Here is a 13977-nt window from a genome sequence, read left to right on the forward strand (position 1 = left end):
GTAAGAGCAATTTTTTTAAAAAGTACATCAGAAGCAGGAAGCCACTGGACAATGCAGAGAAACTAAATTAATTCTTTGCATTGGTCTTCACAGCTGAGAATGAAAGGGATATTTCCAAACCTGAGCCATTCTTTTTAGGTGACAAATCTGAAGAAATGTCCCAGATTGAGATGTCATTAGAGGAAGTTTTGGAACAAACTGATAAACAGTAATAACTCAGCAGGACCAGACAGTATCCACCCAAGAGTTCTGAAGGAACTCAAATGTGAAACTGCAGAACTACTAACTGTGGTATCTAAACTAACATTTAAATCAGCTTCTGTACCAGATGACTGGAGGATAGCTACTATGACACCAATTTTTTAAAAAGGCTCCACAGGCGATCCTGGCAATAACGGGCCAGTAAGCCTAACTTCAGTACCAGGCAAATTTGTTGAAACTATGGTAAAGAACAGAATTATCAGACACAGATTAATACAATTTTGTTGGGGAACAGTCAACATGGTTTTTGTAAACTTACACCTCACCAATCTACTAGAATTCTTTGAGGGGGTCAACAAGCATGTGGACAAGGGCAATACAGTGGATATAGCATATTTAGATTTTCAGAAAGCCTTTAAAAAGGTCCCTCACCAAAGGTTCTTAAGAAAAGTAAGTGGTTATGAGATAAGAGGGAAAGCCCATTCCTGGATTAGTAACTTGTTAAAAGATTGGAAACAAAGGGTAGGAATAAATGGTCAGTTTTCAGAATGGAGAGAGGTAAATAGTGGTGTCCCTGAGGAGTCTGTAATGGGACCAGTACTGTTCAACATATTCATAAATGATCTGGAAAAAGGGGTAAACAGTGAGGTGGCAAAATTTGCAGATGATACAACTACTCAAGATAGTTAAGCCCAAAGCAGACTGTGAAGAGTTACAAAGGGCTCTCACAAAACTGGGTGACTGGGCAACAAAAATGACAGATGAAATTCAATATTGATAAATGCAAAGTAATGTACATTGGAAAACATAATCCCAACTATACATATAAAATGATCTCTAAATTAACTGTTAGAAAGAGATCTTAGAGTCATTGTGAATAGTTCTCTGAAAATATCCACTCAATGTGCAGCGATAGTCAAAAAGCTAACAGAATGTTAGGAATCATTAGGAAAGGGATAGATAACACAGAAAGTATCATATTGCCTCTTTATAATCCATAGTAAACCCACATCTTGAATACTGCATGCAGATCTGGTTGTCCCATCTCAAAAAAGATGTATTGGAATTGGAAAAGGTAGAGAAAAGGGCAACTAAAATGATTAGAGGTATGGAAAAGCTTCTATATGAGAAGATATTAATAGGAGTGGGACTTTTCATCTTGGAAGACAGACCACTAAGGGGGGATATGATGGAGGTCTATAAAATGACTGGTATGGAGAAAGTAAATAAGGAGGTTATATTTACTCCTTCTCATAACACAAAAACTAGAAGGTCATCAAATGAAATTAAGATTTAAAACAAACAAAAGGAAGTATTTCTTCACACAGCGCTCAGTCAACCTGTGGAAATCCTTGCCAGAGGATGTTGTGAAGGCCAAGACTATAACGGAATTCAAAAAAGAACTAAATAAGTTCACGGAAGATAGGTCCATCAATGGCAATTAGCCAGGATAGGCAGGGATTGCTGTTTATTAGAGGCTGGGAATGACCAACAGGATGGATCACTTGATTCCTTGTTCTATCAATTCCCTCTGAAGCACCTGGCATTGGTCACTGTTGGAAGACAGGATACTGGGCTAGATGGATCATTGTCCTGACCCAATATGGCCGTTCTTATGTTCTGGAAAGTACAATTTGTGTTCTAGAACACTACTTTATATCTAAAACGTAACTGTGTGTACATTTCCTATTTTGCTTTACGTTCTTGATCCAATCTCTAGAATGTCTGAGTCTACCACAATATAATGACGAGCGTCAGGCTCAGTAAACAAGTGCTAAAGAGAACAAACAAGCCTTACCTGACATACTGGAATGCTCTAGTCTGAGTTCCAGGCCCATAGACCTAAAAATAAATGGAAATCAAAGTTATAAGAACATGAAAACATGGCATGTCTCATGGATGATAAACAAGCTGCCAGGACCATTTGAGGCATGAATATGGGATAACAAAACAAATTACAATCTGAACTGGCTGCCAGATTGTGTGTCATGATTGCAAGGCCAAATCCTAATCTTGGCAATTCTTCATAAACTACTTTGTTAAGATGCAACCCCTTTTCACTGTCTACAGGTAGACCTCTCATCTTCTGTCCTGTGTATTCCTTCCTCCTCCTTCCTAGGACCCACCACTATCCCTCCTCTTTATTCCACACAGAATGCAGCTGCTAACATCACCTTCCTTGCCTGACCATGCCACTCAGCTGTCTGAATCCCTACACTGATTATGTGCTGAAAATATGGGGGCAGATCTACTATTTTTTATGCAAAAACTCCTCTCACTTTAAGTGAAGATAGAACCCAGTGTTATCTAAGGTAGTGCAATGGCTCCACCAAAGTACAGAGAACGTCAGTTTTTTCCACAGATTGGCAGTGAAATTAAGGAGACAAATCAATGCAGTGCTGAAATATTCAGAATCCATTCATAACAATATTTGAAAGCTATAAATAGGCATGTTTAAGGATAAAAATGGGGATACACATCTTCACACGGACACGCACTGAATTATAAAAGCTTTTTGGAAGGAGTAGACAGAATATTTGTTTTGCTCAGAAAATAGGGACACAGCTGACATACATGCCAACATCTGTCACAGGTTAAGCCTGCTTCAAAGTCCACTAATGTTAAAGGGAGTCTTCAGTTCAGTAGGCTTTCGATGAGGCCCTAAACATTTAGAGTTCTAATAACGACAACTTAATACCTTGACTTTCTGAAAGGAACGTGATGAGAGTATACTGGTGGCTGGACAGTATCCCACACGCAGCTTCCCAGCCTTCATTTAAAAAAAATATTTATATATAGCGAGAGAAAGAGAGAGAAATATTCTTTCCTATTTGCCTTTGGTTATTAGTTCTGCAACACTTCTTCCCAACTAGCTAAACTATTTGTGCATATTTCCCATATAGTGATCTTTGTTCCCACATTTTTAAAGGCAATCACAGAATATGCTGTGCCACCCCACCCTCCAATTTCTCATATAAATACTTAGTAACAAATAAAAACAAGATGACTTTGCCCAAGACAAATATATCTGACTCTTTAATGAGGAATAGTTAAGGGAATAATTGGTCCCATTTTGTGGAATTAGTTCCCATATTTGAACTTCTCTTTTAAAGCAACAAAAGCCTTTATCCATTTATATTGGTTTTTTTTTTTTTTTAATTTTTAAAGAATATACTCATGTTTTAAAATAGCTAATTTGATAATAGGTTTTAATTTTAACAGCATAAGTAGTAGAAAATTAAATGAAAGTTTTTGATTTCTGATTCACTTTTCACTGTTTTCTGCTGGCTGTTATTTATTTTATTGAGCTTGGCCAATTCAAGAAAACTTCAGTCTCACTCTTGTGTCTAATCAATTTTGCTTTTTGACACTCATGCCCCAATAGTACAGTGACCTTGGGTTAAACTTTTATGTATTGTTAATTTCAAGGTATTTTATCTATGGTTAGTTATATATTTTTAGAAGTCTCTAAGAAGTCTGCCACAAGGCCTCCTTCAAAATTTTCCTTGTAAACTCTCCTCTGCTGTGATGGCTGCAAAACATTCGACAGTGCTTAGGTAGCTGATGGGTGCAGTGGCTGCTACTCGTTACATTAAACTGAACTGTTTCGCCATTACCCTTTGCTCCCTTGCTGCATCTACTTGTTGTCTAATTTTACACTTGGATAATGAACACTTTTGGGACAAGGACCTTTTTTTGTGTGTGTGTGTTTCCAATGCCTAGCACAATGGAGACTTGATAGGGCTTCTAGGTGCCACTGTAATATAAACAATAGCAATAATTTGTGACAACTTAATCTGACCTCCCATTCATTCCAGTGGAGAGCTGCATTTCTTATGTTTCAGTTAACCAGTCTCCACCACCCAGTCAGCAACCAGGAAGGCTGCTGAGCCACCAGAGACCCTCCTCCTTTTCCCTAGTGACTTTTCAGACTCCAAGGAATTAAAGGGAGTCATTACTTGACTTTGGTTGTGTCCACACTAACTTATTTGCTTAAAATTCCCCTGTTGCTCCCCCAGGCGCAGCTGCAACAGCAGGAGCTCTATGATAGATTGGCTGTTGGAGTTAAAAATCTAGCATAGCCAAGACTCCAACTCTCCTCCCACAGGATTGTGCTACTTCCAGCTTATCGTGACGACACTTTGAAATATCCTGAACTACGGACTGTTTTAAACCTAGATAAATATTCCACATATACACCTTTTAGGAAAGCTAAACAAAGAATGTTGTATCTCTCCAGTGATTACCTTCTCACAGATTTTAGTTATAAAAAAAGTCAAGGCTACGCTGGATCAGTCTGAGAAGCTCAAAACTACTACATGATGTATTCAGATGCCAAGCTCTCATATCAACCACTTGAACAGCAAGGTAATAAGCAACAGGAGAATGATCAGATAAAATTCACAGCAACATCTGACTGCCGATGCTCTACACAGATCTTCTAAACGCCACTTAGAGACCTACACTATGTGTCCCATGCATACCACCACAGGAGCATATAGCACAAAGGGCATAAGCAGAAAGTGCTGGGATGTCATTGCTCTATTATGTTTGTATATTCTGATGCAATCAAAAAACCCCATTGGGATCAAAAGTTTCAGACTGAAATAAGAACTCCTCCCATCCTCTTTTACCCATATATTCTGTTCTATAGAGCCAGTTCCAGCTAGCTGCAGCTTTTAGGGATGGGGGCTGGGATCAATAGGAGGATGAAGGGCCTTTCAAAACAACTTAAAAAGCTCCTTTGAAAACCAATATGTAAAATAAATTCTGGGATGGAGGTCGCTGTCTTTTGTGCTACTTTTTTTTTCTGATTTAACCCAATGTGATAGATGTGTGTTCCTTCATGGTCCAGTACAAACTGGAATGACTCATGACAGCTATGTAAAATCAGAAGGATCATGCCAAGAAATTACTTATTTGAGATATGCCTTTACATAGATTTCTTCTATCCCACAGCTGAAAATCACTGCAGTACTTTCCGAATGCGAATGCATGAAGAACCGGAAGAATAAGCAGTGCTTGGACACTTCACTACCCTGCCCTCCCTAAGGGTAGGCACGTGTAGTCACTTTTGAAGGTTTTCCTCACAAGGACAACTCATTCCTCTATCATTATAAATTGGTATTTTTGTTTGTTTTAGTGGAAGAGGAACATAAATATTGTGATAAAGTATGAAAAAGAAAGATGTCCCCAAACGTCTTTCCTGACTGCTAAAAAAAATTGACTTTAGTTCCCCTCTCCTTAATGACTAGTAGACATATGTCCTGAGACTAGGTACATTTATTGCCTCAGTAACACTTCTTTCCAAACAAACTACAGGAGCTCTGCTAGCAGGCAGGCAACACATGAACTACTATTGTCCATAAACAATGCACTTCAATCTTGGGATTCTCTACACAGCAAAGTGCTCTACAAGGGTGTGATGTGTAGAGTATTTAAACGTGTTGCACTCTAATGGTCCCATATAGATAGTATGACACACTCTAAAAAGGGACCTAGTTCAAACAAAATCTTAGAAAGCCCTTGAGTGACTTCCTAGTACCTTTCACCTCACTCTTTGCTCCAGGTACTGTCTTCAATTGTTATATATCTCAATTTCACACTTATCCTTGACCTCAAATACTATTCTCCCACCCATTTTGTATTATGATTAATTTAGATGTATGCTAGCTCTCTCTCGTTGGCTCTCATATGGCCCCTATTACTGTATTATCTGAGTGCCTCATAATCCTTTATGTATTTCTCCTCACTACCCAGGTCAGCAGGGCAGTGCTATTATCCTCATTTTATAGATGGGCAACTGAAGCACAAAGAGACCTTGCCCAAGATCACAAAGGAAGGCTATGGTGGAGCAAAGATTAGAACCCAGGTCTCTGAACCACACAACCATCTTTCTTCTGAGGGAGGGAACACATCATTTTTGACAATACAGCGCTGTGCACACCTGTAATGTTATATGAATACAGGCCAACATTTTCAAGAATGACTAATGGTTTTTGGGCACCCAGGCTGAGACATTTAGAGGCCTGATTTTCAGAGGAGGGGAGCTCAGCACTTTCTAAAAATCTAGCCTCTTTCATGGGTCTCAGGTTGTGCACCCAAAAGTTGAGGCACTGAAAAAAACCACCCGTCACTTCTGAAAATCTTGGCCATAGCACTTGTTAAGTGGTATAGTTCTAAGCCTAGGACAAACTGCCAATTTCTTACCGTTAGAGGTTCTCCCTGGAGAGCCTGTAAAATAAAGTTACTGACGACTCTGCCATCGTTCATGTGCATTCGAGGACCAAAGGTATTGAATATTCTAGCAACTCGCACCTCAACTCCTTCCTGTAAACGAAAGAAAAAACAAAACAAAATTTGCACTTAAGGATTCTACAACACTCCCCAAACCAACCCCTTCAAGGTGCAGACTTCTATATTTAGTAGTGTTTTTTTTAAAAGGGAGATTTCTGTAAGTATAAGAATGCTAACACACACTTTTTAAACACATGCTGTTTTCTCATCTTGAGACACCTATGACTAAGGATAAGATTATGTCACGGAGGTCGTGGATTCCGGGACTTCCAGAGACCTTTGTGACATTTACTGCTTCAGCCCTGGGGGAGGGGAGCTCTCAAGTGGCGAGGGGACCTAGAGTTCCTTGCAGCTGCTGGTGGTGGGGGGAGACCTGGAGCTCCCTCTGGTGTACACCACTTCATTTCAATACTTTTACACTGAATATTATAAAAAAACCTAATGCTGGTCTCTAGAGAAGTGGTGGAAGATTCTCCAGTGGAGACATTGAAAAATTAAATTAGAATAGAGCAGCTGAAAATACACTGCAGAGATGTGAGTCTTCCATCTGTAATTTCTATAATTACTGAGTAGTTGTAAGGAGTGCTACTAATTACAATGTAGTTAGTATTAGCAATTTAATCAACAATTTTCATTATCCTTAAATTTTATATCTAGGCTGCTTATGAATACTGAAACCAACTCAATTTGTGCATTAACAAACAAGAATTACAGAAACAAGTTCAATTCAGAAAAAGAAAACAGGAAACCCATCATAAAAAAGCTGTGTTCACAATATATTTAGTCAGCATGTGTTTGCTTACCTGTTTTAAACCCATGCTCTTTAATCTTTAATTTGTAACCTCATCTTTTCCATTTAGTTGTCTCTAGCATTCTGCTCACTATTTAGTTTTTGCACACTAGGTCTGATAAAACTTAAGCAATAAGTAATTATTGTCGGGAGCTAGACACAAACTTGATCAAAGCAGGACCAACCCCAACTAAATCATCTCAGCCAGGCTTTATCAAGCTGGGCCTTAAAGACCTCTAAGGATTCCACCACCAGTGTAGGTAACCCATTCCAGTGCTGATGACAAGCAATGTTGTAATACTTAATATTTTAGTATGATAATTATTATATCCAATCTCGTCCATATTTTTGGAGGGAAGTTAGGAACACAGAAATTGTGATTTCTAATTAAGAGAGAATGGAGGTATTCTGAGGCAGTTTGGAAGCTATCACTTCATGTAAAATAAGGTAAGACTGGGTGACACTTATTAACATTTCACTTGTGAAACAACAGTTTTAAAATCTGGACATCCATAAGTAATGCTGCTTTGCCAATTTTAAACAGAACCACAAGTAGAAAGGACAACTGAATTGGTATGAAAATGTGGGCTTAAAAAGGAAAGAGATTAATGATCTAGAAATTCACAAGGCCTGAAACAATACTCCAGGTCATCAAACAGTAGAGTTTATTTGTTTATTGTGAAAAAAAGAAAGCAGACCCTCATTGCACTACAACTTTCAAACAGTGTCAATTAAGTAAAGTGCAAAATTATTTAACAGCTTACATTCATAAAACAACTGCTTAGTACAGTTTCACAACAGTACTGAAGAAAATGTTTGATTCATGTTAGGTGGGATAATGGCAAACAAATGCTGAACAGTTTTCAACTTAAATGGGCATGGTTGGGATGCGCATGACCATGTTAGTGTAAGGGATGGCAGGGCTTGAACCCAGGCCCACAGGAGAGCTCAGGCTGTGGCTACCACCCAGCAGCTCATCCAAATCAGAGGAGAAGGGGGCTAGTGAAACTCTAGCACACAAAGGGCCCCATCTATGAAGCTCCTGATGGAGGGAGATATCTAGCCCCACCGATTGGCTGGGACACAGTATTTAAGCCAGAGAGAGGCACAGGAAGTTGGTCCAAGCAACTAGGTGAGTCTCTACCTACTGCTGCTACAGACCCTATCTACATGCTTGACTCCTGCCTTTCTTATTCCAGACACCCCTCTGTTCCCAGTTCCTGCTTTGCTTCAAGTTCCTACTCCTGTGACTTACCGAATGCTGATTCTGGCTCTCACCCCTAGCTTGACTTGTGACACCGCCTCCGGCTCTGACCTTTGCCTTGACATCTGACACTGTCTCTGACCCCTGGCTTGATTCCTGACTTCAGCTCCAGGCACCTGACTAAACATTAGGCCGGACTGCTCATACCTTGGTTCCTATAATTAGTTAGGAATCCTACACAGCCTCACAGTTCCCATCATAATTCAAGAGACTGAGCACAGGCTGAGTGGCCATTTCCAAACAAAACCAGGAAGCGAACAATGCATTCTAGTGTACATGTAGAGGAAAAAGCCAAAAAGGATATTTCCCCCCTCCCCTGAGAAGTGGGTAAAAACCACGCTTGCTGAACTGAGTCTACACAGATTCTGGAAAATGCATATGTCATTGAACCTCATAAATGAGAGTCTCAGATTATTGCTATAAATAATGACATCAAGTAGTTGTGAATACACATTAAAAGTGGATTTGTAATGTGTCCATAGTGCAGTTTTTATTAGAATGGCACATTTGAACATATGATTTTAAATGGTAAGACATGCCTATCTGCACGTGGCTATGCTTAATGGTTTGACTCTGCAAAGTTTGAATATCTGCAGATACTCAAGTGCAGTTACAAACAATATTTGTAATACACCAGCAGCGTGTCTCCTTATATTTATGTTCTTAACCAATATATTTTTCTCCTGACCCATTACAAAAACAGCAGAAAATGTTAAAAGTATTACAAAAGCGAATAATCTCTGCATCAGAACAGTAGTCACAGCAGCAGTATGCACTATTACTACAGAGCTGAGAGCTCATTCTTGTTACTTTGTGAACTTTAACATCCTCTAACACAAAAGCCTTCTTCACACAATCCTAAATCATATAAAATGCATGGAAAAACTTCCAGTGAGTAGGGTGCAACAGTAAAAAAGCCAAACTGTGCTAGCAGTGCCATGTGTACAGAACAGCATGTTTTTCCTCAGAAAACATATTACCATGTGAGATATCATGTGTTCATTTGTGCAAACAGAGGAAGACAAAAAGTTTACAGTTTAAAACAACATATGAAGGACAGGGAGAAACAAACAAACACTTTTTAATGTATTAGAACAATGATGACATTTAGCGACAATTAAATTGGGGAGGTCAGACCACATCCATTCAAAACCTTAAAAGCATGGAAACAAGAAGCTAAGGGGAAAAGGCTTGTGCATTCTTTTCACCTTCAGAATGCCTAAAATGCGGTCAATAACTTCAGTACTCCATTATAAATATCTACCTCTTACATAATGCTTTTCATTTGTGGATTCATAAGATTTTCACTTCTACCTCCAACATAGAACCAAAAGCAACATGTATCCCAACTTCACCAAACTGGCACTCTAACACAAAACCTTAATACTTTTATATCAACACACCGACACATCTGATTGTCACACATTTCATGCATTTAGACATTTATTCTGCCACCGCACTGCTAACATCACTTAAGATTGTGCCTCCTCTTTCCTAGCTAAGGATCTTTCTCTTGGGGATACAGAGGTATTTGGTAATCTCTCTTGTTGCCCTCATAAATGAGTAATAGCTCTCACACAGTCAAATTTGTCATCAAATGAAAATCTGATGGTTCAAGGGTTCACCTTGGCACAAATGTTTCCCATTATGACTAAGAAATTATTAAAAGGTGTAGAAAGAAACAGTACATTTAACATATAAACTGACACTTGAGCAGTCAGCACACAAGAAGCATCAATGTTCCCAGCATGTTTGAGATTTCTTGCAAAAGGAGTACAAAGAAAAGAGACAATCCAGTGGAAAAATGGCCAAAAGGAGCAATTTCTGAACTTGTTCTCTTTGTATCAATCCACTCATTAAGCCACCATGAAAAATTCAAATAAAGCTCAAAATTTATATTCTACGTCTTGATTTTTGTTATTTCAATGAAATTATTACAAAACAAAAGTTTAAAGCTCCTGCTAAAACTACACTCTCAACACAACACAACTGCTAGGGAGCAGTTACCACTATACCATCATATTAGCTTTCTTTTAATTTTAATGTTGTAGTTACAGACTTTCTCCACCACCCACCTGCTAAACATTGCCTGGTTTCTTATTGGTGTCCCTGTTAGATATGAATCTAATAAAGTGATTTTTAGGTGGAAAAGATAATAGCCTTACTATCAGGTCAGGGAACGTGTTCCATGCAGAAAGCACAATACTTTATGTAAGGGGCAGATAAACAGATGGCTGAGACCATCGCCATCACTGAGTGGAGGGGGTGGTGTGATAAACAAACAGTATGGGCTTGTCTATACTTAAAACACTATTGTGGCATAGCTGCGCCACTGTAGTGCTTCAGAATAGGCATGACCTATGCTGATGGGAGGGATTCTCCCATAGGCATTGGTAAGCCACCTCCTCAAAAGGTGGTAGCTAGGTCGATGGAAGTATTCTGTCAATCTACTGCAGTCCACACAGGGATTTACCTCAGTAACTACACTGCTTGGGATTTGGACTTTTCACACTCCAGACAGACGTATTTAAATCAATCAATCTACTTTTCTAGCATATATACACCAGATCTTGGTAAGTAGGGAGAAGAGAGAATCATGAAGGATAAGAATGTGGAGCTTAAGCTTAGATGGAGGAAGAGCTAGCAGAAAGATTCAAAGGGGGTGGGGGTGATAGAGTCAGTGACGTTCAAGGAAGATGATCTTAGGTGGAGGCGCAATTCTAAAGGAACGAAAGAAAAGGATGCAAGAGCTTTAGAACAGTGGTACTCAAACTGTGGGGTGCACCACCCTAGGGGGTTGCGGAGGACTGTGCAGGGGGGTGCAGTGAGGCCTGAGCCAGCCCCCATGAGGGAGCTCCACTCAGCCCTGCTCTGCCCCCACCTCCTGGCTGCCAGCTCCCCACCCGCGGGACTGCAGACATTCTATTACTGGTAAGGGGATGCAAGAGGAAATGTATTGGGAAAGAACGGTTACTTACCTTGTTACTGTAGTTCTTCAAGATGTGTTGCTCATGTCCATTCCCAATTTAGGTGTGTGCACGCGCCACGTGCACCGGTGCCGGAAACCTTTTCCCCTAGTGGTACCCATACAAGCCCACTCTAGAGCCCCCTGCAGCGGTGCTCACATGCACCCGCATATAGGTGCTGCCAGCTCCTCCTCCCTCTCAGTTCCTTCTTGCTGGAACTCCGACTGAGGGGAAGAAGGGTGGCTGTGGAATGGACATGAGCAACACATTTCGAAGAACAACAATTACAAGCTAAGCAACTGTTTTCTTTTTCGAGTGCTTGCTCATGTCAATTCCCAATTTAGGTAACTCACCAGCAGTGTCTCTGGAGGCAGGCAGGAGTTCATGGATGTGACACTTGAAGCACCACTCTACCAAAGACAGCATTGTCCCGAGCTTGCTGTGTCAAGGCATAGTGGGATGCGAAGGTATATACCGATGACCTGGTAGCTGCCCTGCAGATGTCCAGTATGGGGATATGTGCTTAGAAGGCTGCTGATGACACCTGCGCTCTCGTTGAGTGGGCTGTCAAGGACACCGGAGGCGTGACTTCAGCCTGCTCATAACAGGCTTGGATGCAGGTCATGATCCACTTTGAAATACATTGCGAGGAAACTGGCAGACCCTTCGTCCGGTCTGCAACTGCCGCAAAAGGCTGTGTAGAATGACGGAAGGACTTAGTTCTGTCGATATAAAACACCAGGGCCCTTCTGACATTGAGAGAATGCAGACTCCTCTTTTCACTGGAACTGTGTGGTTTGGGCCAAAAGACAGGTAGGAAAATCTCCTGATTCAGGTGAAAATGAGAGACCACGTTAGGTAAAAAGGCCGGGTGCGGGCATAGTTGGACCTTGTTCTTATAAAATATCGTGTAGGGTGGTTCTGATGTTGATGCCCTGATCTCCAACACTTGCCTGGCGGATGTGATAGCGACCGGGAAGGTGACCTTCCAGGACAGGTACGTGAGGGAGCACAAGGCCATGGGTTTAAAAGGTGGTCCGTTGAGCCTGGATAGGATCAACTGCAAATCCCACTGAGGAGAAGGGTCTCTTATTGGCGGGAAAAGCCTATCCAGTCCCTTAAGAAACCTAGTCATCATTTCATGTGAAAAGAACGTTCTGCCTTTCACCAAAGGGTGGAAAGCAGATATGGCTGCCACATGGAACTTGACTGACGAGAAAGCCAGTCCCTCTTGTTTCAGATGGAGCAGATACCCCAAGATTGTGAGGATCGACGCCTCTGTCAGGGCCATATTCGGTCGCGCAGCAAGTGAAGCGCTTCCATTTAGCCCTATAGGCTAGTCTGGTCGATGGCTTCCTGCTTTCCAAGAGCACACGCTGAACTTGGGGTGAGCAGGCTCGCTCCTCCTGGCACAGCCATGGAGCATCCATGATGTCAGATGGAGGGAGACCAGGTTCCAGGTGAAGTAGGTGACCTTGATCTTGGGACAGGAGGTCCTGGCGCAATGGCAGGGTCCAATGCCTGGGTCCCGCCAGCTCTACAAGTATCCCGAACCAATGATGTCGGTGCCACAAGGATGACCCATGTCTCGTCTCTCTTCACTTTCAGGAGGACTTTGTGGATCAAAGTTATCGGCGGAAAGGAGGATCCCCGACCAGGAGAGGAGAAAGGCATCGGTGATGGAGCCCACACTGAGACCCTGACTGGAACAGAAGCAACGGCACTTCCTGTTGTCCCTGGTGGCAAAGAGGTTCATTTGGGGATTGCCCCACCTTTGGAAGATGTGAACTGCTACCTCCAGATGGAGGGACCACTTGTGGCAAGAGCAGAAGGACCTGTTGAGACAGTCCGCCAAAGAGTTGCTGACCTCCAGGAGATGCACTGCTATTGGGTGAATATTGTGACCGATGCAAAAGTCCCAGAAGTGCATGGCCTCTTTGCAAAGGGCAAGGAATTGGGCTCCCCCTTGTCTGTTGATATAATACACGGAGGCCGTATCGTCCGTGAGAATCTGTACCACCTTGTTGGCAAGGTGTGGTAGAAAAAATGTACAGGCTAGACAAATTGCTCTGAGTTCTTTGATATTGATGTGTAACCGCAGTTCCTCTGAGGCCCACATGTCCTGGGTCTTCAGGGAACCAATGTAAGCACTCCGTCCCAGGTCCGAGGCATCGGAAATCAGTGTTACCGACGGCTGGGGCGCTTCATAGCGCATTCCCGAAACAACATGACTCGGACTCAACCACCATACCAGGGAGGTAAGTATTTTTGGAGGGACTGAGTATCCTGTACAGGTGGTGACTGACTGGAGAATACACTGATGCCAGCCATATCTGGAGAGGTCTGAGGTGCAGTCTGGCCTGGGGAACCACACAGGTGCAGGCTGCCATGTGGCCCAGGAGGCTGTGGCACATCCTCGCTGTTGCGAGGGGGGTGAGTCAAAATGCGGGTTATAATAT

The 13977-nt window shown here is 41.7% G+C and overlaps 1 protein-coding gene across 3 annotated transcripts in view; it reads right to left on the reverse strand.

Moving 5' to 3' along the window:
- The window catches only part of UXS1 (UDP-glucuronate decarboxylase 1), a 98604-nt gene that overhangs the window by 12728 nt on the left and 71899 nt on the right, over positions 1–13977 (reverse strand). For all 3 annotated transcript variants that reach the window (XM_067563610.1, XM_067563608.1, XM_067563611.1), the window contains 2 exons: positions 6412–6531; positions 2000–2043 (listed from right to left, as the gene is read on the reverse strand). In XM_067563610.1, the coding sequence (XP_067419711.1) occupies positions 2000–2043; positions 6412–6531 (164 nt within the window). The remainder of the gene's footprint in view (positions 1–1999; positions 2044–6411; positions 6532–13977) is intronic.

Source organism: Emydura macquarii, unplaced genomic scaffold, assembly GCF_026122565.2.
Source record: "Emydura macquarii macquarii isolate MOO-44397 ecotype Brisbane River unplaced genomic scaffold, CSIRO-AGI_Emac_v2 contig_2531, whole genome shotgun sequence".
Lineage (NCBI taxonomy): Eukaryota > Metazoa > Chordata > Testudines > Chelidae > Emydura > Emydura macquarii.